Source organism: Mytilus galloprovincialis, chromosome 1 (genome assembly GCF_965363235.1).
Source record: "Mytilus galloprovincialis chromosome 1, xbMytGall1.hap1.1, whole genome shotgun sequence".
NCBI lineage: Eukaryota > Metazoa > Mollusca > Bivalvia > Mytilida > Mytilidae > Mytilus > Mytilus galloprovincialis.
Window position 1 is genome coordinate 109,584,915 of NC_134838.1, and position 27,946 is coordinate 109,612,860.

General features: G+C 30.8%; 1 protein-coding gene across 1 annotated transcript; it reads left to right on the plus strand.

Annotated features, from left to right (window-relative positions):
- Positions 1-9,752: 9,752 nt before the first annotated feature.
- On the plus strand, positions 9,753-26,368 carry LOC143050817 (ras-related protein Rab-10-like). Its single transcript, XM_076223932.1, has 6 exons — positions 9,753-10,124; positions 11,801-11,861; positions 18,234-18,372; positions 20,234-20,323; positions 21,080-21,181; positions 21,738-26,368. The coding sequence occupies exons 1-6, from the start codon at positions 9,998-10,000 to the stop codon at positions 21,816-21,818; spliced, it is 600 nt and encodes a 199-aa protein (XP_076080047.1). The 5' UTR covers positions 9,753-9,997; the 3' UTR covers positions 21,819-26,368.
- The last annotated feature ends 1,578 nt before the right edge of the window (positions 26,369-27,946 follow it).

Here is a 27,946-nt window from a genome sequence, read left to right on the forward strand (position 1 = left end):
TAGAAAAATAGAATAAAAACATGGGGTCACCATTCATTTAAGCTCACAATCTGCCTTCGAGAGAAGCATACATTTTTGTAAAATTACTTTTTTTTCTGTTGAACTAATAGGAGAAATAAAGATAATATTGAAATAAAAAAAAGAACTAAAATTACAGAAATCGCCCAAATTTTACAATAGTTTAGTTTTAGTACAGCTTATTAAAAAAGATTATAAAAAATATAGGTCACCGATGAGTTAAAAAAGAGATTTCAATTTTAATGCAAAACAATGGCATTTTTGCACCAAAGGGAGATAAATTGGAGCTTTTTCTATGATATATACATTTTGAAAGTCATCTGGGGCCAAAACGAATTGACTTTTTAGAATGATTTTTGTTCCATATGATAAAGTAACAACTAATAAAGTAAAAAAAAAAAAATTTGTAATGAAAACAAAAAAAAAAATTTAAATTCTGAAATTTTTATACCCGCGAGCCTCCTTAAGGGGCGAAAGATACCAGAGAGACAGTCAAACTCACAGATCGAAAATAAACTGACAATGCCATTACTAAAAAAGAAAAAAGACAAACTCCATTCCCCTGGGAAACAACTGTACCCCTCTTCTTGCTGTTTTGTTCCTTTATTCAGTTGAGGCTGACTTCATATAGACCTTCTAAATAAGTAAACAGTATCATTTAACTTTACTTTCTGCTACATAGAGGATGTTCTTGCACTAAATAATTCCAAATTTGGTGAGTATGATGAACACATATATATCCCATTGAACTTGAGATAGAAGATAAAACAGAATGCGATACAGTTAAGTCTGCCTCATATCTTGACTTAAATCTCAAAATTGATAATGAGGTTTGGTTGAAAACAAACTATAAAAAAAGAGATGATTTCAGCTTCCTATTGTGAACTTTCCATTTTTATGGGCAACATTCCAGCAGTGCATGAATACGGAGTATATCTCCCAGCTGATACGATACTACAGGGTTTGTTATTCCTATAATTATTTCTTTGACAGAGGGTTGCTGTTTACAAGGACGCTTTTAAACAAAGAGTTCAAAGTGGTGGAGTTGAAATTCCTTCATAAACTTTAAGCACAACATCACAGGTTGGTTGATCGTAACAGAATATCTGTTTCCCAGATGATAGTGGATCTGTTCCTAATAACATTACAACAATCTTTTCTGGAATGTGACCTACTGAAAGAGACTTATTACCGAGTTTGTACTAACATCAGCAACACGACGGGTGCCACATCCTGAGCAGGATCATGTTACCCTTCAGGATCACCTCAGATCAACCCAAGTATTGGTTGGGTTCGTGTAACTCAGTCTTTAGTTTTCTATGTTGTGTTTTGTATTTTGTGTTCTATTATCTGTATGTTATTCGTTTCCTTTTTTGGCTCGCATGCCGTTGTGAGTTTGAATGTTCCTTTAATAGGTATCTTTCGTCCCTTTTTTATTTAGATTTATCCTTATTTTTGTTCAGTCTAGCGCATTGTTATCCTCCAATTTCAAGGACTGCACTAAAATGGTGAAAGTATGAATGTTCTTGACGATTACATGGAATTCTTCAGACATTTCTTTAGAAATTGAAGACACTGGTTCTTCTTCTAGTCTTTTGATGGAACCTCTGGGCGTGATTTATCACGTTTCTTTGTCTGTCTGTCTAGAGAAACACATACATGTATTCTAGTTTATGAGCTCCTTTGTTGGAAACATTCACACATCAAGTTTTTTTTATGCAGAAAACAAAATTGATGAGAACACATCTGTTACTCACCAATTGCACTGTAATATATCAAATCACTGACTTTGACGATGTTGAGTACTTTTATGAACTCCGAGTCACTTGTGAAGACCATGATAGATAGAAGGGTTGATGAGCTACCTCAACAGAATAAAAATAGAAAATTCGAATGTACTTAAGCCATAATCAAATAACAAGGAAACTACTAACAATTATTCAAACAACCTCTCTACCATGTAAAGGTATGAACAATTTTCATTTTCTTTTGATTATGAAGACATAACTGAAGATGATGCCACTGTCTTAGTCCCCAATTATAATGGAGGCAATTCAGATATATTGTAATCTCATATTTCACGGATTCCTCATTATTCTTAGAATGGTTGATTATTCTATATTTGTGATAGTGTCTGGCTTTTGTTGGAAAAGTCACATACCTTTTATTTACTTCTTTTTTAAGGTTTGTGAATATTGATTTATTGATTTTAATAAAACCAAAGCACATAGAGCTCTGGTGGTTAGTTTTGTGTAAATGGCAAACTGATTGTTTATGCAGTGAAGTCCAGGCGTCGTGTAGCCAGTGCTTAATTGCTTCTTATATAGATGGCATTTAATTGATAAAAACTTAGTAAACTATCACTGTCAATACAATAAGAGTCTAAATGGTTCTAGTAAGGGGGCAACCACTTAACTTTAAAAGGTGGTCACCGTTGTGTTCTGTCTGATTCAGAGTTTTTCTTTATCTCGAGCAAATCACTAAAGTATAGCGAAATTCTGCACTCAGAATATCTTTTTTGTCATCTGCTTAATATTAATAATATTTTTTATTCATCAAATCGGGGATCAGAAACATAACCCCAACCCCTCCCCCTTGAAGTGAAATGGTACCCTAAGAGAACAAACATTGTATGGGCCATGTTTAATGGCCTATATTAACAGTGCGAAACTGACCTAATCACAAACATTTTTATGTTCATCAATGAAAATAGGATTTTTCAGTACACAGATCATTTGTACAATAAACTGCACATTTCTTGAAAATCATTGTTTACTAGTTTCTTAATCTGCTAAAAGTAATTTTTAAAACATGACACCCTTCCAGTGTTTCCTTTCAAAATTTAGTCAGCCCTTCAGATCATTTATTATGGGTGGTGGACACTGTGGGACTCAGTTGGCAGTTTTTTTTCAGAATCTATTTAATTTTCAATGTTCTTTTCACTGAACCCAAATTTAGAATCAGCATGACGGGTGGCAGTTTAATTTCGAACTTATGAGCTTGAATGTCCCTCTGGTACTTTTGAGGTTGTTTTTTTATGTGCTGTAAGACCGCTCAGATGAGTCATATAAGACTACACATACAATGCAAATCAATATTACATTGCATACGACTCAACTATATTGTAAGTCAAAATACTATTTGCATGACTTAGTAACTTGAAAAAATGTTCGGAAAATTATGGGACATCAGAAAGATAAATAGACAAATATACAAGAAAGACTTAACAATCAGTTGAAACACAAAGTTCCTTTGCCTACCAACAAAATATGTTTTCCCATTTTATAGTAATCTCTGGTTTGTCTCATGAATTGATAAACAGAGAGGCGAAAGATACGGGGCGCCGAATGGGACTCTTGTTGTTTTGTACAAAATTCAATTCTGTCATAACAAAATCATTTTTGTCTTACAAAACTATGTGATACAGAACTTCAATTTTGTGATGACAAAATTCATTTTTGTAAACAAAATTCAGTTTTGTCATGACAAAATTTGTCAAATAGGTATGCACATATAAACTGATTTGCATACAAAATTGACTTTTGTGACACAAAATTGAATTCTGTCATTACAAAATTCATTTTTTTTGTGTTAATTTTTGTGTAGAGAAAATTCAATTTTGTGGCACAACATTGACTTTTGTGTTAAATTTTCACTTCTCTTTAACAAAACTCAATTTTGTCAACACAAAATAAACACAAAATTGAATTTTGTGACAAACTACTAGTTTTGTATGCAAATTAGTACACAGAATCCAAACTAAACTAATTTGCATACAAAATGGACTTTTGTCGCCCAATTTTCAATTTAGGTAACAAAAGAAAAGTCTGTGTTACAAAAATGAATTTTGTCAAGACAAAAGTAACTTTTGTCCACTGAAAGATAATTTTGCATGACAAAATTTTAAATTTGTGATATGCTACAAATTTTGTTAAACTGAACTCATTTTCGTTGAACAAAACTCACTTTTGTCCGTACAAAATTGAATTTCGAGTACAAAACCAAACGAGTTCCATTTGAACTCCCGTAAAAGATACCAAAGGGACATTCAAACTCGTTAATCGAAAATAAACTGGCAAAACCATGGGGAAAAGACAAACAACACAATACAAAACACAACATAGAAAGCTTAAGGCTGAGCAAACACCGGAAGTGATGTCAGGTGCCAAGGAAAGGTAATAAGATCCTGATCCACATGTGGCACCCATCGTGTTGCTCATGTATAAGTACAACCCCGATGGTATGTATAATTCGGATGTCACATTCGTTGAAAAATAAACGGGGTTGTTACAATTGGAACGTATCATAGTCGTCATCTTTGAAACTGAGACACCAAAATAGTCAACTTACTCGTTAAAGAGTCCGTAAAATATTTGAAAGAATGATTTCATCTTGACCACTTGGAACTCTTGGTTTTATGGCTACCTTTTGAGCAGACACTAACTATCCTGGAAATCATGATAGGAAATACAAGCCCTGGAACATCATATGAGATATGTACTCATTATGCAGGCGCTGCTGAAATGGTGGTATATAAAGACAAGAGCTGTCAAAACGACAGTAAACCGGATTCTTTAACATTTATTTGTGTTCTGGCATTTATCAATATTACAAGGACCAAAACTCCTAATAGGAAATTTTAAAGGGTTTGGTTGAACGGTTCATGAGTAAATGCACGGACACTACATTTTTTAAACTTTCAAAAACCGTAACTCCTGAACGGTAAAAGTCAAAATCGTCATTATTGAACTTGACCTCCATTTTGTTGTCAGTAACAACATATTAAAATTTTAAAAGGTTTGGTTGACTGGTTCATGAGTAAATGCACGGACACAACATTTTTTAAACTTTCAAGAACCGTAACTCCTGAACGGTAAAAGTCAAAATTGTCATTATTGAACTTGACCTCCATTTTGTTGTCAGTAACAACATATTAAAATTTTGAAAGGTTTGGTTGAACGCTTCATGAGTAAATGCACGGACAACATTTGGTTGCCGCCCGCCCGCCCGACCGCCCGGTTAAAAAGGAAAGTCCACAAGTGGTAAGCTGAAATCATCTCTTTTGTCACAAAGTTTTGTTCTCAGTCGACTCTCATAATTAATTTCCAGATGTAATTCAAGATACAAGTCAGACTTAAATTTATCATCCACTGACTGTATCCTTTATTTGAAGTTCGATGGGATAACTGAGTTCAATATAGACCGCACCAAACTTTGAATATGTGTTGAAAGTATCTTTATAAAGCGTGAAGCGTCGTTAAATGATGCTGCTGACAATATGTGTTCTTCATTTCGTCACAAGTTTTAACCATTTATATATGATATGTTGACATATTTTTATCATTGTTATTTCCTTTTTCTGCAGTATATACTGAAAGCTCTTCAATTGTATAAGCAACTCTCCTTTGAAGATCTGTTTGCTACCTTTATAATAATTTTCGACTATGTAAAGGTTCTAATACGCATGATACGCTGTGCACCACTTTTTCTAAAACAGAAGTATTCTTAATCAATGATAAAATTTGCTTTCTATAAATCCAGAGTGAAAAATATGTCTGTTGCAATATTATCTTGAAGTTTATTGAAGAAGTTTGTAAAGACCAACATCAAACCAGAGACATAGTATAATACATCACTAGATGTAAATAAACACAACGGCAGCCGCTTTGAACCTAGAGGTTAAGAAATAATAATAATAAAAAAAGAAGGATTTTAGGAAGATTATTTTTATTAGATTGTGAGTTAAATAAGGAACTGGGAAACAACTTTTGGAATAATTTAGAAATCAGCTTTAATGTTAAAGGTTTGTCTGTATAATAAAGAAAACGGGTGACGTTTAGGGAGCGCCTTTTTACCAACGTTACACGAAATTGCATTTGCGCTTTATTCTAAAACTAAGATTATTTTGTAATTGTCACAAACGTATTGCTTGATGTTTATATTACAATAAACATTTACAGCTGATGCTGTAACGATTTTCGGCAAACTTTTTCTGAACGAAAAACACGGGGCGATCTCAAAAAAATTCTTTGACTTGATTACTTTTCAGGTGTTTTTTCCCCCAAGGAAGCACGTTTTCAAGCTAAGAATATTTTGCGTTTGTTGTTATCTTCATATAGAAATATTGGTATACTTCAAAAACATAAAGACCTGATCATGAACATAAAGGTCCGTGTAACACTTATCAATTCAAAGTTTTAAAAAGTTTTGTAACTTTAGATTTTTGGAATTTTGATCAAAGTTTTAAAATATCAAAATTTCAAATTGTGTAAAAGTTTTGAAATTTTGAAATTTTAACCAAATTATTAAAATATCAAAATTCTAAATATCGTTTATAAATTTGATAGTTTAGGAATTTGATCAAACTTTTAAATTACTAAACCTAACGTGCAATTTTTATTATTTCACTTTTTGAAAGTTTGCTTTTTTAAATTTTTGATTAAAATATCAAAAATAGAAAAGGGGCGAAAAGAGGGTTACCTGTAAACACTGATGTAAACACGGCTCTGATAACAATCATTCTTAGTTATAAATAAATAGCACGAAATATATCAAATCATTTTAATTACAAAATAAATAATGGAAAGAAGAAGCCTTTTTTTTATATATAAAACATATTAGACATCACATGGGATAACAGTATCCTGAAATTTTAAGGTTGTGCATCTATCAAAAAAATTTGTTAAACCTATTTAAACCGGAATTAAATAAGTTGATTTAAATCTCTTATATAAGGTTAGCGTTTGAAATAAATAATTCAAAGCTATTTTGTGTTCCCAGTGCCCAACATTTAGAAGTAACAGTGAAAACTGACCAACTCGCAGTAAACCAAATAGTATTATTCGCCTTTTTGACATTCCTGATGAAGGTAGATCCAGAAAAAGCGCTTCGGTCGCATGCAACTTTAAACGTTTTGTTTTTTTCTTTTTTATCGATTGCATGACGATAATATATTGCCTTTTATGATTTATTTCAGTTCCAAGAAATAACACAGAAGGAATACTTAATGTATAGCGTCGCAATGAACGTTGTGCTAGGTGCGCTTCAGTTGGCCCCTAGACAGAAAAGTGTACTGGTTCAGTGATTATAGACGTCATACTAAACTTCGAAATCTAACAATGAACTAAAATTAAAATCAAACAAGACTTAAAAGGACAGAGGCTCCTGAATTGGGACAGGCGCACAAATGCGACGGGTTCAACATGTTTCGTGAGATCACAACCCTCCTCTATACCTCTAGCAAATAAAGAATGAACAACACACAGTAATACGAACAGTAAAACGCACTTGATAAGGTACAAGTCCTATGTCAGAATAGGCAACAAACGAAACTAATCAAAATGACAATGATAATAAATTAACAAAGGACTACTATATATAAAGCTAGCAGTTACTGCCATACGCCAGCTCCAGACCTCAATTAAACTGAAATTTCAGTTTTCAGCGTTCCGTAGTTGAATTCTTTAATTCAGCGTTTTACATTGTAATGGTTTTTTGAGAGCAACATTAGAGTATGGCAAAAAATGGAAAAATGCATCATGCAGCTGACACTGTGGCTTCTCTTTACACGCCCCATTTTGACTGCATGTACCTGTTTTCTTTTAGTTTGCTAAAATTCGATTGTCGTACGATAACTTAAAAATGTTCAAATAACAAAATGCAAATACAGAACAATAATATCCTTAATACAAAAAAATGCCTTTCCTTTTATTTACTATTTAAAAACATGCTACATGTACGTATATATGATAACCAGTCCAAACGTTGTCTATAAGGGAGAGCAACCATTTAACTTTAAAAGTGGGGTGTTGTTGTTTTATCGAAGCGCTAACAATTTTATTAAGTATATCGCTGATATTATAAACTTTAATTTGGAAAGAATTTTCAATTTTCAAAATGCCGACACCTACAAATAGATAGATGGGCGCTTAATGTAATACAGCGGCAACTATTATATACATATGAATGCTGAAAATAATGTTTATGGTATACGTTTATATATGATATGAATGGTTTCAACTTTTACAAAACCAGAGCTATAAGTTTGATATAAACGTTTAATTTATTCGGCCTTTTTAATTTTATTTGACTTTATTTGTCTTTTAAATTTGATTTGAATCGAGCGTCACTGATAAGTCTTTTGAAGACGAAACGCGCGTCTGGCGCAAAAACCGGAAAATTTGTATCCCGGTATCCATCTATGATGAGTTTATGTAGATACCTTGTAACAGTATCTTGGCTCCAATCTACTAATATTTGGTCTTAGTACTCTTAATTTCAGCGTAAATAAGATATATATATATATCAAAAACCTCCCACATTGTAGACTAGTACAACCTTAATTGGGACACCATGCATTCAGTATTCATACCGTATCAAAAAAAATATTAACTAAATTATTGATACAAGGCAATATAATTATGATCGTCATACAACCGATAAAAATGAAAACATAACGTTAAAAGTTACGACTGAAGCGCTTTTCTAGAGCGACCTTCTTAGGGAACGCTAAAAGCTGAATATTAAGGGCCAACAACTTACAAAGAACAGATTAAATGATATATTCTTTAGCCAACATGATTGCAGAAAGTAAGAAGTCGTAGAGCAAAACAGAAAATATTGAAATCAAAAGAGATAATAAATACCGTGTATTGAGCCTTTTTATTGCTTAGAGTTCAGTAGAAAATATATATACATGCTCAACCTAAACATACTATTTAACCTACTGCGAGTTGTTCAGTGTTTACTGTTACTCCTGTTCCTCCTGAAATATGGATGCCAGAAACTACGGCTAGAAAAAACAGCAAGTAAAATGGCCAATATCAGATCCGTACGTCTTGTTTTGAAATGAATTCTCTTCTTTTGAGAAATATTTATTTGTCATCCAATTTTTCACCGCTTACAACTGTCTGTCTGCGGTTTTATTTCATACATTAACTTTTAAGTATCAGTATATTTTCAATTCATATTGTTTCGTTTCGTTCCGCTTTTATTTCGTTTCGCTTTTTACAGGTACCCCTCTTTTTGCCCCTTTTCTATTTTTGATATTTTAATCAAAAATTCAAAAATCAAACTTTCAAAAAGTGAAATAATCAACATTGCACGTAAGGTTTAATATTTTAGAAGTTTGATCAAAATCCTAAACTATCAAATTTAAAAACAATATTTAGAATTTTAATATTTTAATAATTTGGTTAAAATTTCAAAATTTCAAAACTTTTACACAATTTGAAATTTTGATATTTTAAAACTTTGATCAAAATTCCAAAAATCCAAAATTTCAAAACTTTTTAAAACTTTGAATTGATAAGTGTTACACGGACCCATAAACTGCAGAAAACATGGAAAAATTATGGCGAAAATGAAAACCCCACTCGATCCATGATATTAATAAACAATGATTTAAAATCATAACCGATATAATAAAATTAACGGTACTAATTTTCTTGCACCAGATGCGCATTTCGACAATACATGTCTCTTCAGTGATGCTCGTGGCTAAATATAATTTTTGGGGTTTACCAGTTAGCACCAATCAGTCCTTTTTATTAAATTATATAATATGTATGAGTATACATAACCTGAAGTCTATTTGAATTTCGAGAGAGTATTTCTAGAGTTCAGACCGTTCGTCTCAACTCGGCCGATTCCGTACCCTCTTCTGTAGAGTAGCGGATTCTACCGAGGAATAATCGCAGATCTTCGGAAAGGTTCGGAGCTCTTACGAAGTTCTCTCCCCTGATAATGACCCAGTAGGAAGTGACGTGACCAGACGGAAAATTTACTGTTTGATCGGTCGATCAGTTGATTGTTAATCATTGTCCTAAAATAGACAGTCTCATTGTTTATATACAAGAACTTTAACATGTTGAACCACAGTCAGAATCTTGACAGTTAAAAACAGGAATTGATCGTCAGAAAAAATAAAAAAGGAAAATCAGACCGCCATTTTATCAAACCAAAAACACTTCTTCAAGTTATGGCGAAAAAGACATATGATTTATTGTTTAAGTTACTTTTAATTGGTGATTCTGGAGTTGGGAAAACTTGTTTACTATTTAGATTTTCAGACGATGCTTTTAATACAACATTTATATCAACAATAGGTGAGTGTTGATGTTTAAAACACTTGATTTGATACCTACATGTATGTGATTGAACTGATGAGGTGATGATGACTCATACACTGATACAGTGAACATGAATTTTATTGACCAGTTGGTATTTTATTAGCCACACACTATATCAATAGTGTCAAGGTCATGATAACTTCAGTTTCAGGGGTGTCTTTTACAGCTTATGGGGAGATAACAATGACTGTCGTAATAACTCAAATGTTTTACATCCAGTATTTTTTGGGGTATTGTATTGTTTATTATATTAGTAAAAAACTAATATTATAATGATATTATATTATGCTCCTTTTGAGCCCATTTTATAGAAATAAAGCATCTTCTCCTTCTTCTATTTTAAAATGTATATTTAAAAAGTAAGATTTAAGAAGCCTTGGTCACACCTTAATGGATAGCCTGAATGAAGGCCTAATGGATGAAAATAAAAGTTGTCTGTTGACAAAATTGTTATCTGTTGGGAGTCCATTGATGTACTGACCGAATAAACGGACGTGTAACGAATGCATAACGGACACACACCGGATATGCAACTTACAAGAAACGGAAACGTAACGGACAGAACGGATGTCCAACGTACATCCAACGGATGAGTACCCCATAAAATGGACATATAACGGAAGCGTACTGGATAAAACTAATGAACAAGATACAGATCTATGGAAAAAATAAAGGCGACAATTATAATACATGTAAATTGCATAAATATTCAAAATGTTTCTGTGTGACTGGTTTTGGTTTGTTCTTCAAAATGCCGCCAAAGGGCAGTATCTGGCGAATTTTTTTATTGGCATTTGTCCGTTTCAGATCCGTTCATCATCTGTTTTATCCATTATACGTCCGGTAGAAGTCTGTTTCACATTTGTTCAACATTCGTTTTATCCGTTAGACGTCCATTAGAAGTCCATTGGTGAATTTATCTGCCAGACCTCCAACCAATGTATAACGAACATGTAACAGAAACAAAACGGACGAGTACCGTAGAAAATGGACGCCGGACATCGTTCATAGTTTTGAACATGGTCCAAATTTTCCACTGGACAAAACTAACGTCAACAGTTAAAAAGTACGCTAAACCTACATGCAACGAATATAAATGGATTGAAAAAAAGTTATCCGTTTGGCATCCGTTCCAGCTATCCGTTAAGGTGTGACCGAGGCTTTACAGTAAAATGTTAATTCTTTCAAATACAAATAACAGATCATTTATTGAAATCAACCTAGCTGTATAAATAATATTTAAAACTGATTATGTCATCATGTTTATTTTTTCATCACATTTTATCAAGTTGTATTGAACATTATTATCATACTTGACTTTTTATACTAATGTATGCAATGTATATGTTTGCATTTTGTTTGATTTTTCATGATGAGGGCCTCAGGGTAGATTAGTTATATAGCTAAATACCTGTGTAACCCTCTTAAAATAAAGTATTGTTGTTGTTTTTGTTAATACTTTCTCAAATTGAATACATCTTTGTTATACCATGCATATGCATGAGCTTAATAAAAGATAATTTCTCTCTAACAAAAAAAAACAATACAATGGTTTGAATTTGAAGCTAAATCCAAACTACTGTGAACTCTGAAATACATTTTGAAACAGAAAAAATGATTATAACCTAAATTACTTTCTTATTGTTTTGCAGGTATAGATTTTAAAATTAAAACTGTAGAATTAGGAGGCAAGAAAATTAAATTACAAATATGGTAAGTTAAATTGTATACTTATATTATTAAAAAGGGCAGTAACTATTACAATAAATAGCCTTTATAGATTAATCAATTTATTTTTTTAATTACACAAATCTGTCTATTGTACAAAATTGATCTCTTGTCAGTGTTGATGCTAAACAGAATTATGATACAGTAATGGTAATGGGATATTTTCTCATCTCCACATTTTGAGGTGAAATAAGTATGTCTCAAGTGCTCTCCAAAATCAGGAAGTACATGTATCAAACGATCAAGAGCATGTTACATGTTTACAACAATTTTAGTTGCTGGTCTTTCTCTCTTTAGTTCAATATCTGAAAAAAGTTCTAATTTGAGAAAAGGCTTATAACCTCTTTTATGCATGCATGCTGACCCTTCAGCACTGTGGAATGATCTGATTGACAGAAATGTATGCACTGTTCAGAAAAGATGTTTTAAAGTTTTTATACGACCGCAAATTTTGAAAAAATTTTCGTCGTATATTGCTATCACGTTGGCGTCGTCGGCGTCGTCGTCCGGCGTCCGAATACTTTTAGTTTTCGCACTCTAACTTTAGTAAAAGTGAATAGAAATCTATAAAATTTTAACACAAGGTTTATGACCATAAAAGGAAGGTTGGTATTGATTTTGGGAGTTTTGGTCCCAACATTTTAGGAATAAGGGGCCAAAAAGGGCCCAAATAAGCATTTTCTTGGTTTTCGCACCATAACTTTAGTTTAAGTTAATAGAAATCTATGAAATTTTGACACAAGGTTTATGACCACAAAAGAAAGATTGGGATTGATTTTGGGAGTTTTGGTTTCAATAGTTTAGGAATAAGGGGCCAATAAAGGGCCCAAATAAGCATTTTTCTTGGTTTTTGCACAATAACCTTAGGTTAAGTAATAGAAATCTATGAAATTTAAACACAATGTTTATGACCACAAAAGGAAGGTTGGTATTGATTTTGGGAGTTTTGGTCCCAACAGTTTAGGAAAAAGGGGCCCAAAGGGTCCAAAATTAAACTTTGTTTGATTTCATCAAAATTGAATAATTGGGGTTCTTTGATATGCCGAATCTAACTGTATATGTAGATTCTCAACTTTTGGTCCCGTTTTCAAATTGGTCTACATTAAGGCAGTGTTCTCCCCAGGCCCTTAAAGGACCACGGGCCCGCGATGTATAATTTTCTACCGCGGTGGTATCGTTCTTGCCGCGATGTATAATTTTTCTCCGTGGTGCTAAAGTTTTTGGTAAAAAAATCGTAAATCGGTAAAGATTGAGACGACTTGTTCAACTTTCCGTGAGGTTTAAAATTTTACATGAAAATTGACCAGTTCTAACCAGTTTAATCCAGATCTGACAGGTAGATTGTTTACACCACGTGATCGATTTACCTTTTGAGGTTAACCTTGATGATTGGATTTAATCGATGTACATGATTCTTTTGTGTTTTAATTAATTAAGAGATCATAATTTTAATAACAGACTTGTGAGGGACAAGCAGACATTTGTAAATGAACTCTATTACGCCAGTCTTGAGTCAAAATAATTTGCCTGTTGGAAATTAATTGTGGAGTTACTTCCCCTGATTTTGCTTATCACAAATAAATGCTCCTCAAATATAATTTCTCATTGAAAATAAAAATAAATTACAAATTGAATGCAAAATTATATTAGAATGTTACATTAAGGATAAAATCTTTCTTAGAACATACCAACAAAAATGTTTTGAAAATTATTTTTGAGAATCATACTTTTATTTATGCACAGACATATTATATTAAATTAGTAGATTTTTCAATTTTTGAAATATATAACTGTGCCAGGGATGACAAGCCTACTGCCAAAATTATATCAATTGAAATATAATATAATCCAAAACAGGACTATAGCTTAATAAGAACTAGTTGATAGATATATTTATATAAGTACTCTACATGTCTGCAACAAAGTATTAAACTATAAAAATAATTTGTTGTTTAAAAGAATCAGGTCTAAAACTATGGAAAATAGTTTTTAATCTACTGAAGGTTCTGTATCAAAATTTAATCTTGTTCAAAGTTCATTGTTATGGTGAAATCTAACATGGGGAATGTGTAGTGTAACTACAAGTACCAGGACAAAATGGCTTGATCAAAATATAAGAAGTGACTTTAGTTGAAAGACTAATTGTGCTTTCTTTTATTTATTCTTCAAAGATATTAAAGTATACAAACTGTTTATTGATTTACTTTTTCTACCAATAATTTTCTGACCCAAAGTCCATACAACACAGTACCACAGTTAACAAAACAAAGGCAAAAAGGTAATGACAAAAACAATAACAAGAAAAAAATAAGCGACGCAACGTGACACAAAATATTGTAAAATTCATTTCGTCACGCGTTACCCTGGTGCTATCCAAAAATCCTGGGGAGAACACTGCATTAAGGTCCAAAGGGTCCAAAATTAAACTTAGTTTGATTTTGACAAAAAATGAATCGGTTGGGTTCTTTGATATGTTGAATCTAAAAATGTACTTAGATTCTTGATTGAAGTTTTTTGGTCCAGTTTTCAAATTGGTCTACATTAAGGTCCAAAGGGTCCAAAATTAAACTTTGTTTGATTTCATCAAAAATTGAATCCTTGGGGTTCTTTGATATGCCAAATCTAACTGTGTATGTAGATTCTTCATTTTTGGTCCTGTTTTCAAATTTCAAATTCTACATTAAAGTCCAAAGGGTCCAAAATTAAACTAAGTTTGATTTTAACAAAAATTGAATTCTTGGGCCTCTTTGATATGCTGAATCTAAACATGTACTTAGATTTTTGATTATGGGCCCAGTTTTCAAGTTGGTCCAAATCAGGATCTAAAATCATTATATTAAGTATTGTGCAATAGCAAGTCTTTTCAATTGCACAGTATTGTGCAATGGCAAGAAATATCTAATTGCACAATATTGTGAAATAGCAATTTTTTTTTAATTAGAGTTATCTTTCTTTGTCCAGAATAGTAAGCAAGAAATATCCTATTGCACAATATTGTGCAATAGCAAGAATTTTTTTTAATTGGAGTTATCTTTCTTTGTCCAGAATCAACTTAAATCTTTGTTATATACAATATACAATGTATATACACTTTTTACTACCAACTGATAAATTTAAATAATCTTTACCATTCAGTGATAACAAGCAGTTTTTTTACATCTTAATATTTTATGATGTATTTAAATGAGTAGTTATTGTTGCAAACTCCATTAGAAATTTGAATTGATATCAGTTTTGAAAAAGGGAAACGGGGATGTGAAAAAAAAGGGGGGGGGGTTAAATTTTTCTCATTTCAGATTTCATAAATAAAAAGAAAATTTCTTCAAACATTTTTTTGAGAGGATTAATATTCAACAGCATAGTGATTTGCTCAAAGGCAAAAAAAACCTTTTAAGTTCATTAGACCACATTCATTCTGTGTCAGAAACCTATGCTGTGTCAACTATTTAATTTTAGATTTAAAAAGTTTGAAGAAGAAATCTTTAATTGATTTGTAAAATCTTGACATTTGTTTTGTGTAAAAAAAACCATGTAATGTCAAAAATTTGATCACAATCCAAATTCAGAGCTGTATCATGCTTGAATGTTTTGTCCATACTTGCCCCAACTGTTCAGGGTTCGACCTCTGCGGTCGTATAAAGCTGCGCCCTGCGGAGCACCTGGTTGTATTTTGCGATTTGTTGACTTACATTTTCATGTACATTTGTATGTAAAACAAGATTTACTTGCTTTTATAAAACTTGTTACAATGTATAATTGATACCAACTGTTATTTCTGAAAGTGTATATTTGCATGTTAGCAATATACCTTGTTCAAATATTTATACATATAAATATATGTATATTATTACAAAACTTGAACGATGAATAGCACTTAGGGAAAGGAAGTTTTAACAGTTGGTTTTATATTAATATAGGTCAACTTAAGATCACAGTCTAATATTCTACATGTGAAAATAGTATACAAACTGTCAAATGATTGTAGAGTAGATTGTATATTTCAGGCTCTGCAGTTACATGTACACGTACCAATTGAAATACTTTGTATTTCCATTGATTCTACTGACCAATCCCACATGAGCATACATTGTATATACCAAATACATTCAATTTATGCTCACAAAATTTTAACCAGGAAGAAACAATTATTCAATTTGAAAAGTTTTATTCTTAAAATATCATTTTTGATGAATTTAGAAGATAAATGAATTAAGTATTGTAATGCGCTATACTGAAATGTTTGATGACAGTTTATATTTAACTTTAAAAAAAAACATAAAAAAGAAAATATGGAAACCTATCAATATTGATCGTGACCTTGACTTTGACTGTAATGAGCCCCTAATAGTTTATTGTCTTACTCGTCCCCAGTCAGTTTTTATACGACCGCAAAATTTGAAAAATTTTTCGTCGTATATTGCTATCACGTTGGCGTCGTCGTCGTCGTCCTGCGTCCGAATACTTTTAGTTTTCGCACTCTAACTTTAGTAAAAGTGAATGGAAATCTATGAAATTTTAACACAAGGTTTATGACCACAAAAGGAAGGTTGGTATTGATTTTGGGAGTTTTGGTCCCAACATTTTAGGAATTAGGGGCCAAAAAGGGCCCAAATAAGCATTTTCTTGGTTTTCGCACTATAACTTTAGTTTAAGTTAATAGAAATCTATGAAATTTTGACACAAGGTTTATGACCACAAAAGAACGGTTGGGATTGATTTTGGGAGTTTTGGTTTCAACAGTTTAGGAATTAGGGGCCAAAAAAGGGCCCAAATAAGCATTATTCTTGGTTTTCGCACAATAACTTTAGTTTAAGTAAATAGAAATCAATGAAATTTAAACACAATGTTAATGACTACAAAAGGAAGGTTGGTATTGATTTTGGGAGTTTAGGTCCCAACAGTTTAGGTATTAGGGGCCAAAAAGGGACCCAAATAAGCATTTTTCTTGGTTTTCGCACCATAACGTTAGTATAAGTAAATAGAAATCTATGAAATTTAAACACAAGGTTTATGACCATAAAAGGAAGGTTGGTATTGATTTTGGGAGTTTTGGTCCCAACAGAATAAGGGGCCCAAAGGGTCCAAAATTAAACTTTGTTTGATTTCATCAAAAATTGAATAAATGGGGTTCTTTGATATACCAAATCTAACTGTGTATGTAGATTCTTCATTTTTGGTCCTGTTTTCAAATTGGTCTACACTAAAGTCCAAAGGGTCCAAAATTAAACTTAGTCTGATTTTAACAAAAATTGAAATCTTGGGGTTCTTTGATATGCTGAATCCAAAAATGTACTTAGATATTTATTATGGGCCCAGTTTTCAAGTTGGTCCAAATCAGGATCTAAAATTATTATATTAAGTATTGTGCAATAGCAAGTCTTTTCAATTGCACAGTATTGCGCAATGGCAAGAAATATCTAATTGCACAATATTGTGAAATAGCAAATTTTTTTTTAATTAGAGTTATCTTTCTTTGTCCAGAATAGTAAGCAAGAAATATCTAATTGCAAAATATTGTGCAATAGCAAGATTTTTTTTTAATTGGAGTTATCTTTCTTTGTCCAGAATCAACTTAAATCTTTGTTATATACAATATACAATGTATATTCACTTTTTACTACCAACTGATAAATTAAAATAATCTTTACCATTCAGTGATAACAAGCAGTTTTTTTACATCTTAATATTTTATGATGTATTTAAATGAGTAGTTATTGTTGCAAACTCCATTAGAAATTTTAATTGAGATTAGTTTTGGAATAAGGGAAAGGGGGATGTGATTAAAAAAATTGGGTTCAATTTTTCTCATTTGAAATTTCATAAATAAAAAAGAAAATGTCTTCAAACATTTTTTTGAGAGGATTAATATTCAACAGCATAGTGAATTGCTCTAAGAGAAAACAAAAATTTTAAGTTCATTAGAACACATTCATTCTGTGTCAGAAACCTATGCTGTGTCAACTATTTAATCACAATCCAAATTTAGAGCTGAATCCAGCTTGAATGTTGTGTCCATATTTGCCCCAACCATTCAGGGTTCAACCTCTGCGGTCGTATAAAGCTACGCCCTGCGGAGCATCTGGTTCCTTTTAAACGAAGTTAAATGTTTGACATATTACACAAAGAATTTTGTTTTTAACTTTAGCCTAGTATGGATGGTAATATGTGTGCTGTAATTAAAAATCAAAGCACATATATCTAATGCGAATGTAAAATTTTGTTTCCTACATATAATGTTAGTTTAAATTAAAAAAGTTAATAATATATACTATTGTATTTACTTGCTAAAAAGTACCATATGATATGTTGTTTGTTATGGTTAATACTAAATAATGTATATACAATTTTTATTTTTAGGGACACAGCTGGTCAGGAACGATTTCACACAATTACCACATCCTACTACAGAGGAGCAATGGGAATAATGCTAGTCTATGACATAACAAATCATAAAACATTTGAAAATATTACTAAATGGTTACGAAATATTGATGAGGTAAGAGGAAGTATTATTGTTATTATTATCAATTATGGGAAAATTCTCACGGTTCTGTGTGAAAACCTTGAAATTATTCCTTTTTTAAATAAATAAATGCAATCATTCACTGCTATATTATAAATTTAAACAGTTTGTTATATTGCTATAAGTAAATGCAAAGACTAATAATTAATCTTAAAAATCTGTCAAGATATTATGCAGGGGTCATCACACTTCAAAATTATAGGGAGAAGTCACTTCTCCCTGGCAGCCAAACAGGGAGAAGTGAAGACCCAACAGGGAGAAGTGAAGGCCCAACAGGGAGCCTTCAGGGAAAAACAAACAGATCACGTTTATACTTTTTATGAATAAAATTTTCTAAGAATCTATACCTTTTTGCTACTTTTCTAATCATTTGTGATTGACAATTGCTAAGGAAGTACATTTTGTAAGTCCTTGTCTTGCAATGCTTGTAGTCTGAAATACTTTTTTATTTACATGTGTACCTATGCAAATTGTCACAAAATATGACATAAGGACCAAAAGTTAATGGCATAAGAGCTATGTTTATTCTGGTAGGTCTAAATGAATTGAAGATTTGACATGGATCAAATTATGCTGCATTTCAAAGACTTTAAAATTAAACCAAGTCCAAGAACCTTTTAAAACAAAAATAACAATCAATTAAGAATATGGTTTCAATGTCTTTCATAGCTAAGATCATGATTCAAAAATGTATTTGTTCTTAAAATAATATTTTATTAGAATTCAGAGAGAAAACTGTTTGACATGTGTTGAAAACGTAAAGTAAAACTGTTTATTTCAAATCGTGTATATGTAATCGCACATGTTTGCGGTATTTTCATGGAAATGCCAATTTCCAAAATCAAGTTGCCGTTAGAAATGTATGTAATTGATTCTAAAACACTTCACGAGTGTTTAATATGACTAAATCACAAAAAGTAACATCGGAAAAGTCGTATTTTTCATAACCGGAATTGAATTGGTACTTGTAAATTAAAAACAAATACGGTGCGATCCGCGTCAAAAATTCTTACTTTATATTTTTCAAAATATACGACTTTGGAAGTAAATATTGCTGTTCCTAATCAAATTCATGAGCAGATATTCATTGAAGCACATGTATCAGTCTGTTAAACAAAATCCTGAACAAAAAAAAAACGACTGCGTTTTGTAGTTTATAATCGTTGTGCTGGTTCCCGGCAGTGTACTAAACTACGTACGTAGTAAAAATACAAGCAGATACCAGTTGATAATATTCCGTTTTTGAAAAGAAATCTAAAAAATTTTATGGGACATCACATATTGTCAGTAAATATAAGAAAATCAAAATTAATAGTGCATATCAATATGGATTAGGTAAACGATGAGAGTTGAAAAGATAACATGGCGCCATCTACAATTTTCAATAACAAAGATGGCGGACAATAAACAATCATAAAAAAATCGAGATTTTTCTTTTTTCTTGCTTATAGTACACCCGGGCAAGCAATTTTTATGTTGAAGTATGATACTATCACGGAGAAATCGGTTCTGAATTTGAGGAAAACATGCTTTGTATTTCAATACCTATCGGTCGTTTACGTTTGAATCGAGAATTTCTCAAAAACCATGAGGCGACATTGGGGAATTTTACTGAAAATCGAGGGCGACATAAACTTCTCCCTGGAGCTTCTCTAGAGCGAAGTGGGGAGACCTAGAGTGACTTTGTCGCTCAAAGTCGCTCACTTCGCCTGGTGTGGTGACCCCTGTTATGGAGATACAAATATTGATTTAGCTCAATAAGTTTACAGCATATGTGTTCATACAATAGAAATATTGACTTGTCACATTATTAACTTAAATTCTTATTTTACAGCATGCAAATGAAGACGTAGAAAAAATGATTTTGGGAAATAAATGTGACATGGATAGTAAGAGACAAGTGTCGAAAGATAGAGGAGACGCTGTAAGTACATGTATTAAACTGAAACGCGCTGGTTCTTATTTATCTCAATTTATCACATAAAATGAATGACACAATTGAAAGAAATTAAATAGATGAAACAAGGAAGCTTCTTTGGTTTGAATTTAACACAGATTTTTTTTTGTAATTAATTTATTTTTCATGAAACTCGTGAAATTACATACTACAGTATTCGATACACATTATAAAAAATAAAGTAATACTTGAATGATCAATTAAGTCATAAGGATATATTAAGATATAAATATAAATATTTAACACAGATTTATAAAATGCTGAAGATGAGTGGATATGAAATGATCAATATTAATGTAAAATGAAGTAAAGGAATGGATCTTTTAAAATTAAAAATGTCTATATTATTATTATATTGCTGGCTGAAAGAAGCAAGTAAAAAATGAAGTTTATTTTTCTTTTTTATTAGTTTTTTAAAAATAACAGACAAGGAGTATTTTTTTATGCAAGAGTAGTAGTTAAAATCAATTTATTTTTTAAAAATACAAATGAAAACACACATTTCTTTACTTTAACATGTTAAAGTGTGATGCTCACACAACAGTACACGGACAGTTGCAGAATTAGTGCAAGTTTGATGGAGTTTTCATAATAAGTATATCAGAAGAAATATTCTAGTCTAGCAAACCTAGAAAATTGAATTGACTATTTTGTGTACTTAAATAAGTCTTCATTGTGTTAGAGAAGAGCGATATATTTTTAATTCCTGATGTTTATTTTCAGATTTCAAAAGAACATGGTGTACCATTCTTAGAAACTAGTGCAAAAGCTAATGTTAATGTAGAAAAAGCTTTTATGGACCTAGCACAAGCAATTCTGAACAAGGTATGGATTGTTCAATAGCTTAGTTAGGAGAAGTATTTTGAAGAGAAAGTTTAAATTCATGTGTCAATAATATAACTGTCTTTCCACATGAATTTGAAGTGGTAAAAAATGTAAATATAGAACCAGAAAAAATTGCTTGAGTGGTACCCAACATCTTCACTAAAATTAAATTTGCTTTTTTAATTTTCATGAAATTTTGACAAAATATTTACTTTGACACTTTGACAAAAATATAAAAATAAAAACAGTTAGACAAACACAAATTTTGATCATTGAAAAGCTTAATATTTCTTGAACAATACAATGTGATTGAAACATTTATATGATTTTTACAGAGTTATCTCCCTATAGTGTTATGTACTTATTACTGGGTGAATTTGGCTACCCTAAAAAAATCAAATATGAGGTGTTATTTCTACAATGATATTTATAGAAATTGACAAGATGAGGAATCCAAATATGATCAAATGTCTTATAAAATACACAACATGTAACTTCTTAATCACCAGCATTAACAATCAATTTTTAATTATATCATTTATTGAATTTTTTATAGACACCTGGTAGAGAAATGGAACCAAGACAAGGAGTAGATATGACTACAAAAAAGACATCATCAGGTGGCTGTTGTTCGTAATAACCAACAGTGTTCTAACAGGGAATCAGTTTATACTGGTACCTTCTTTATTCCATCAGAGAACAGTTCTTACATTTATCATTTGAATGTTTTGTCATTACCATGGTGACAGAAATGATCTGGTTAAATGTTTCTTAAAGCAGTTGTATTGCTTGTTTTCTTTTAAAACTTTTGATTAATATGACAGATAAGCAATGAGAGGCTTTGTGAAAATTGTATTTATATAAACTATCATATCTATTTTGGAAGATTCAAACAATTACTTTACATTAAGTATTTCTTACACAATGTAACTAAATCAATAATCTTTCGTCAGTTTTTGATACCTTTAAAACACACAACACTGGTCTCTTAACTTTCTAGATTAAAAATCTTTTAAGAATTTGGATGAAATGTTATAGAATATGACATATGTACAAACAATACATGTTGCAAATATTGTATTGTTTTAAAATCCTTAATCTCAAGATTTTTGCACTGTTATACTTCAGAAATGGGAGATAAAGTTACTGGATTTTGCATTTTTCAGAGTTAAATTTTAAAAATGTACAGTGCTATAATTCTGCAAAATTAAAATGCTTCAGAGTGTTTTGAACTGACTAATGTTTATTAACAGGGTTCAGAAATTTAGGGCTGGAAACGAAAAGTTTATAAATTCAGAATGATGATACGATGGTATTTTTCTAATTTATAGGCCATAACTGTAAAAATGTAATTAAACAAACTCTGCTTTAGATGTTTGATAGTATTCTTGACAGCTTTTACATATATCAAGACCATAGGTCCTAGATTAAGTATTATATATGTGCAAAATGGTCTGAAATAAAATGGAAACAGATTGATATTTAAAATTTGCATTATCAACATTTCCTCTAAAACCCCTTACACGCTGATATAATTACGATTTTAGAACAATGTTAAAGCTTATCCATTTAAAATATAATAATGGGACGGCAGTTTCAAAGTCTAAACTGTGGTTATCAAATACTCATATATCTTAATATATAAGTGAAATTCCAAAGTAGCCTCCTTGATTGTCCGTAGGTGGTTACCCTTTTTGAAAAGTATACCCACTGGTAACTTTTATTTTATTTGAACGGGTCATGGTATAGCCCTGCATAATTGTAATTGTCACTGGTCTTAAATCATGCTATGCATGCTATTACTGTTGCTTGAACATTTTGCATTTAATTCTTTAAACATTTGTTGACTGCTTTGGTAAATCCTGATATATTTGTAGACTACCATGAACATTTGAATATGACTTATACCGTCAGATTGGGTTTATTTAAGTTCTATAACTGTATGTGAAGATGTGAACATTGTACTCTGTAATAACAGATAATTATAATGATTGATTTATCAGACATTGTCGTATGTATTATTTTAATAAAAAATTATTTGCTTGTTAAAATATATATTTGTTTAAAGCTGTGGGGAAGACATTATTTTCGCTATAAAAATTTCCAGATTCAAATTTTATTTTAAGATCACATTAAAAAAAACTGAGCTATTCAAGAAAAGAATATGAAATGTGGGACAAGGTATAAAGTCCTCTTACACTTATCACTCTTTGAATTACTATAGTTTGTAATGAAAATCTAACATATTAAAGATATAAATTAGTTATAAGTGCCTTCGAACCCTCTCACATATTTCTTTTACTTAAATAACTCATCAACACTTCTTACAAACATAATTTCTATAATCTCAGTAATATTTTGTCACTTTTTCAGAAAAATTCTAGGTAATAAATTGTAAAATATTAAATCCATTTTTATCTGGAATAGTATGCTGATCATTGTTTGTAAAAACTAAGTTCAGAAACTAAATATAACATTGCAACTGTTCATATTTTGTTTCCCTGTAGATAAGTATCATGTATGATAAGCAAAATTAAATCCAAAATGAATAAAGATGTTGAAAAGAATTCTGAAATTCAGAGTATAAAATGAGAAATTTGTATTGTAATTTTTTACCAAATACACAATACATAAGTTAATGATAATTGCAAGTAATTATGCACACTGTTTTCCAACTCGGTTTGAAATATTCACAAAAGTCTACTTTATATGATAACTGCTTCAAAATTGATTTCATGTATATCCAAAATCATATATACAACAAATGTGAGGATATTTTCACTTATAACTATATAGTTTTGTATACATGTAACAATTAAAAACTAAAATTATGCATACAACATGAATATGCTTTTAAAATTTCCTGTGATATTTGAAAAGAACATTATGTGTTGAATGTGGTGTTCCCTTGTTAAGAATAAATTTGTTCCTGTTATATGGTTATACTGGTTTTGTAGCAAAACTAATGCATAAGCCTCTATCAATTAAAAACAATAGTAACAAATATTAGTGAAAAGTACATGTTAGTTAAAATTCAACTTTGGTGATTATGATTAGTGGATACATTTCGATAAGGATATTTAAAACTAATGTATTCTACTCTGAAGTTTCTATCCCCTGTATATTTTTGCAGCTATAAGAAAGGATGAGAAATATAAGGAAATATTAACGTGTTGATGAAATAAGCATCTTGGTGAGATGTGGAAACAATGAAATACATCTGTTTATGATGTTTATATGTAGATATGTATATTTGATATATATATAAATAAACAACTAACATAGTATTACACTATAGTATAAACATTTACAAAGTAATTAAATCCAAATATCATATACTGAATAGAACACGAAAAATATTTTTCAAACAGAAGACTAGTTTATTATTTGCTGTGATATCTGGGCTGTAATGTTATGAAACTTGGTATGTACACTTGATCATTGTTATAGATAGTCATTAATATCATGATGCTTATATTTTAGTGATGAAATTTCATTCTATCATTTTGTTACTTTGACATTTTGTATTTTTGTTAATCATAAGTGATTTTCTTAATGATGATTCTTATGCAATATTATTTGAATAGTAAAATTATTTGAAAACCAATAAAGAAAACAATCAATTTTCTACATTAAAAGAAAGAGTTATTCAGATTATCATACTTTGTATTTACTAGCTAGCTGTCCACTTATGCACAACATGTGGTTTTTGAGAGAAAAAATGCTATAGGTTTGAAATTGAGTGTAGGATGAAGTGAAGATTGCAAGACTGAAATGATTTTGATGAGATGCATAAGAGTCTGAAAGAACAACACAATATAACTTATGGTCTGCTTTTAATTTTTATGAATCATTGTCATTTTGTGTATTCTAAATTCTTGTACAAAGGGATATGTAAATTATGGAAACAGAAATGGGACACTAATTATGATGAGTTTGACACATGTTAATTCTATTGACCTCAAAAAATACAAGTTATTTGTTGACTGTTTAGATTTTACCTGCATTGGTAGTTGTAAAACTCTAGAGAAAGACAACATTTGTTAACTTGTGAATTCCATCCTGAAACCCAATAATTGATTTAAAGATGGACGATGGGCTCCAAATATGTAAACTGAATAGGTTATTTGAGCTTTTTATTATTTTTCATAGTATTTCTATAGCCAAGCTTTTTTTATTACATTTCCATAAAGATTTTCATTTTTGAACCATTTCATTTGTCATTACATTGTTTGTAGTGTTCACAGTGAAAACAAATTCCTATTTTTTTTTAGGTAATGTGACACAGTATTCAATTATTTTTTTCTTTGAAGAGCTATGTGGTATATATTGTCTTCTTAAGGCAGATGTAGACAAAAAAAGATACATTTTAAAAGTTTTTTTCTGTCATAAAAAAATGTTTAAATAAAGCAAATGAGTAAAGAACACTTTAAAAATTCATGTAAAAAATGACCAATTAATGACTGCTTTATTTATTGTTAACCTAATGTTCGAGCACATTATTTTGATATAACTGATCCGACTTCATTAAACCCTGTAATCCAATAAAGCGTCAAATTTTTTAATGACAAGCTTCAAAATGACTCTTTACACACCAATGTCAAGTAAAAAGTGAAGTGCTGACAGATTTGAATAAATCCTATAATATTATTTAATGCATTGATTGACAATTAATTTATCATTTTAAAAATTACTTTCTTAATGCAAGGCTTTTCTTATTGCTTTTTGGGGAAATAATTGGTTTAATTTAATTTCTGTGTTTATTTGTCACGGATTTACATGAAACAGGCAAGCCAAAAAATGTTTTGAAGGCCATTGACAGAGACTCAATTTGTATCAATTTGATATTTTTTAGAGAATTGAAAAAAGGACTGATTTTAGACTGATCATTAATGAAATTTGACTAGATTAAGAATAAATAATTCCTAAAAAAATATATTCTGTAATCCAAACATAAAATATTAACTTGGTAAAATAAGGCAATTATGTCAGGTTTAGGCTCATAGTTACCAATGAGAATAAAATGGTAGATGTCAGTTCACACATGTAGGTATTATTGGTATTTAAGTTTCAACTGCTATTATTATTTTATATGCTATTAACATCACTGTAAATTCAGTGATGTAAATTATGAGATACTGTCATTACACTCATGTCTATAATTAATAAAGGAATTTTAATATATTACTTCACATTATTTTGTCATGTATTGGTTATTTGCTTCATTAAGAACTACTCCGAGTCTCTTGTTCAGTTGTTGTTGTTGGTTCATATCTTGTCACCTTTTTTTTTTGGTCAATTGTTTTGTTAAGAAATGGCGTTGTTTTTCTTGTTTCACTTTTTTCAAGTCAGGGTCTTTTATAGCAGACTATACGGAATATGGTTTTTATATGACCGCAAAAATTGAAAATTATTTGGTAGTATATTGGTATCACGTTGGCGTCATCGTCCGAAGACATTTGGTTTTCAAACCTTAACTTTAGTAAAAGAAAATAGAAATCTATGAAATTTAAACACAAGGTTTATGACTATAAAAGGAAGGTTGGGATTGATTTTAAGTGTTTTGGTCCCAATCGTTTAGGAATAAGGGGCCAAAAAGGTCCCAAATAAGCATTTCTTTTTGGTTTTCACATTATAACTTTAGTATAAGTAAACAGACATCTATGAAATTTTAATATAAGGTCTATGACCACAAAAGGAAGGTTGGGATTGATTTTGGGAGTTTTAGTCCCAACAGTTTAGGAATTAGGAGCCAGAAACAGGTCCCAAAAATGCATTGTTCTTGGTTTTTGCACAATCACTTTAGAATAAGTTAATAGAAATCTATGAAATTTTAACACAAGGTTTATGACCGCAAAAGGAAGGTTTGGATTGATTTTAGGAGTTTTGGTCCCAACGAATTAGGGACCCAAAGGGTCCAAAATTAAACTTTGTTTGATTTCATCAAAAAATGAATTATTGGGGTTCTTCGATATTCCAAATCTAACCGTGTATTTAGATTCTTAATTTTTGGTCCTGTTTTCAAATTGGTCTGCATTAAGGTCCAAAATTAACCTTGGCTTGATTTTAACAAAAATTGAATTCTTGGGGTTTTTTGAAATGCTGAATCTAAACATGTACTTAGATTTTTGATTATGGGCCCAGTTTTCAAGTTGGTCCAAATCGAGGTCCAAAATTATTATATTAAGTATTGTGCAATAGCTAGAAATTTTTATTTACACAGTATTCCGCAATAGCAAGAAATCTTTAATTGCACAGTATTGTGCAATAGCAAGAAATTTTCAATTGCACAGTATTGTACAATAGCAAGAAATATTCAATTGCACAGTTTTGTCCTGTTTTCAAATTGGTCTACATTAAGGTCCAAAGGGTCAAAAATTAAACTTTGTTTGATTTCAACAAAAATTGAATATATGGGGTTCTTCAATATGCTGAATCTATTAACCATGTATTTAGATTTTTGATATTTTGGCCCGGTTATCAAATTGGTCTGTATTGAGGTCTAAAGGGTCCAAAATTGAACTTTATTCGATTTCATCAAAAATTGAATTCTTGGGGTTCTTTGATACGCTGAATCTAACCATGTATTTAGATTTTGCATATTGGACCATAATAGGTAAATGTCCAATTTAAAATTTTTAAGTTTTTAAGATCTTAGACCACATTCATTCTGTGTCAGAAACCTATGTTGTGTCAACTATTTAATTACAATCCAAATTCAGAGCTGTATCAAGCTTGAATGTTCTGTCCATAATTGCCCCAACT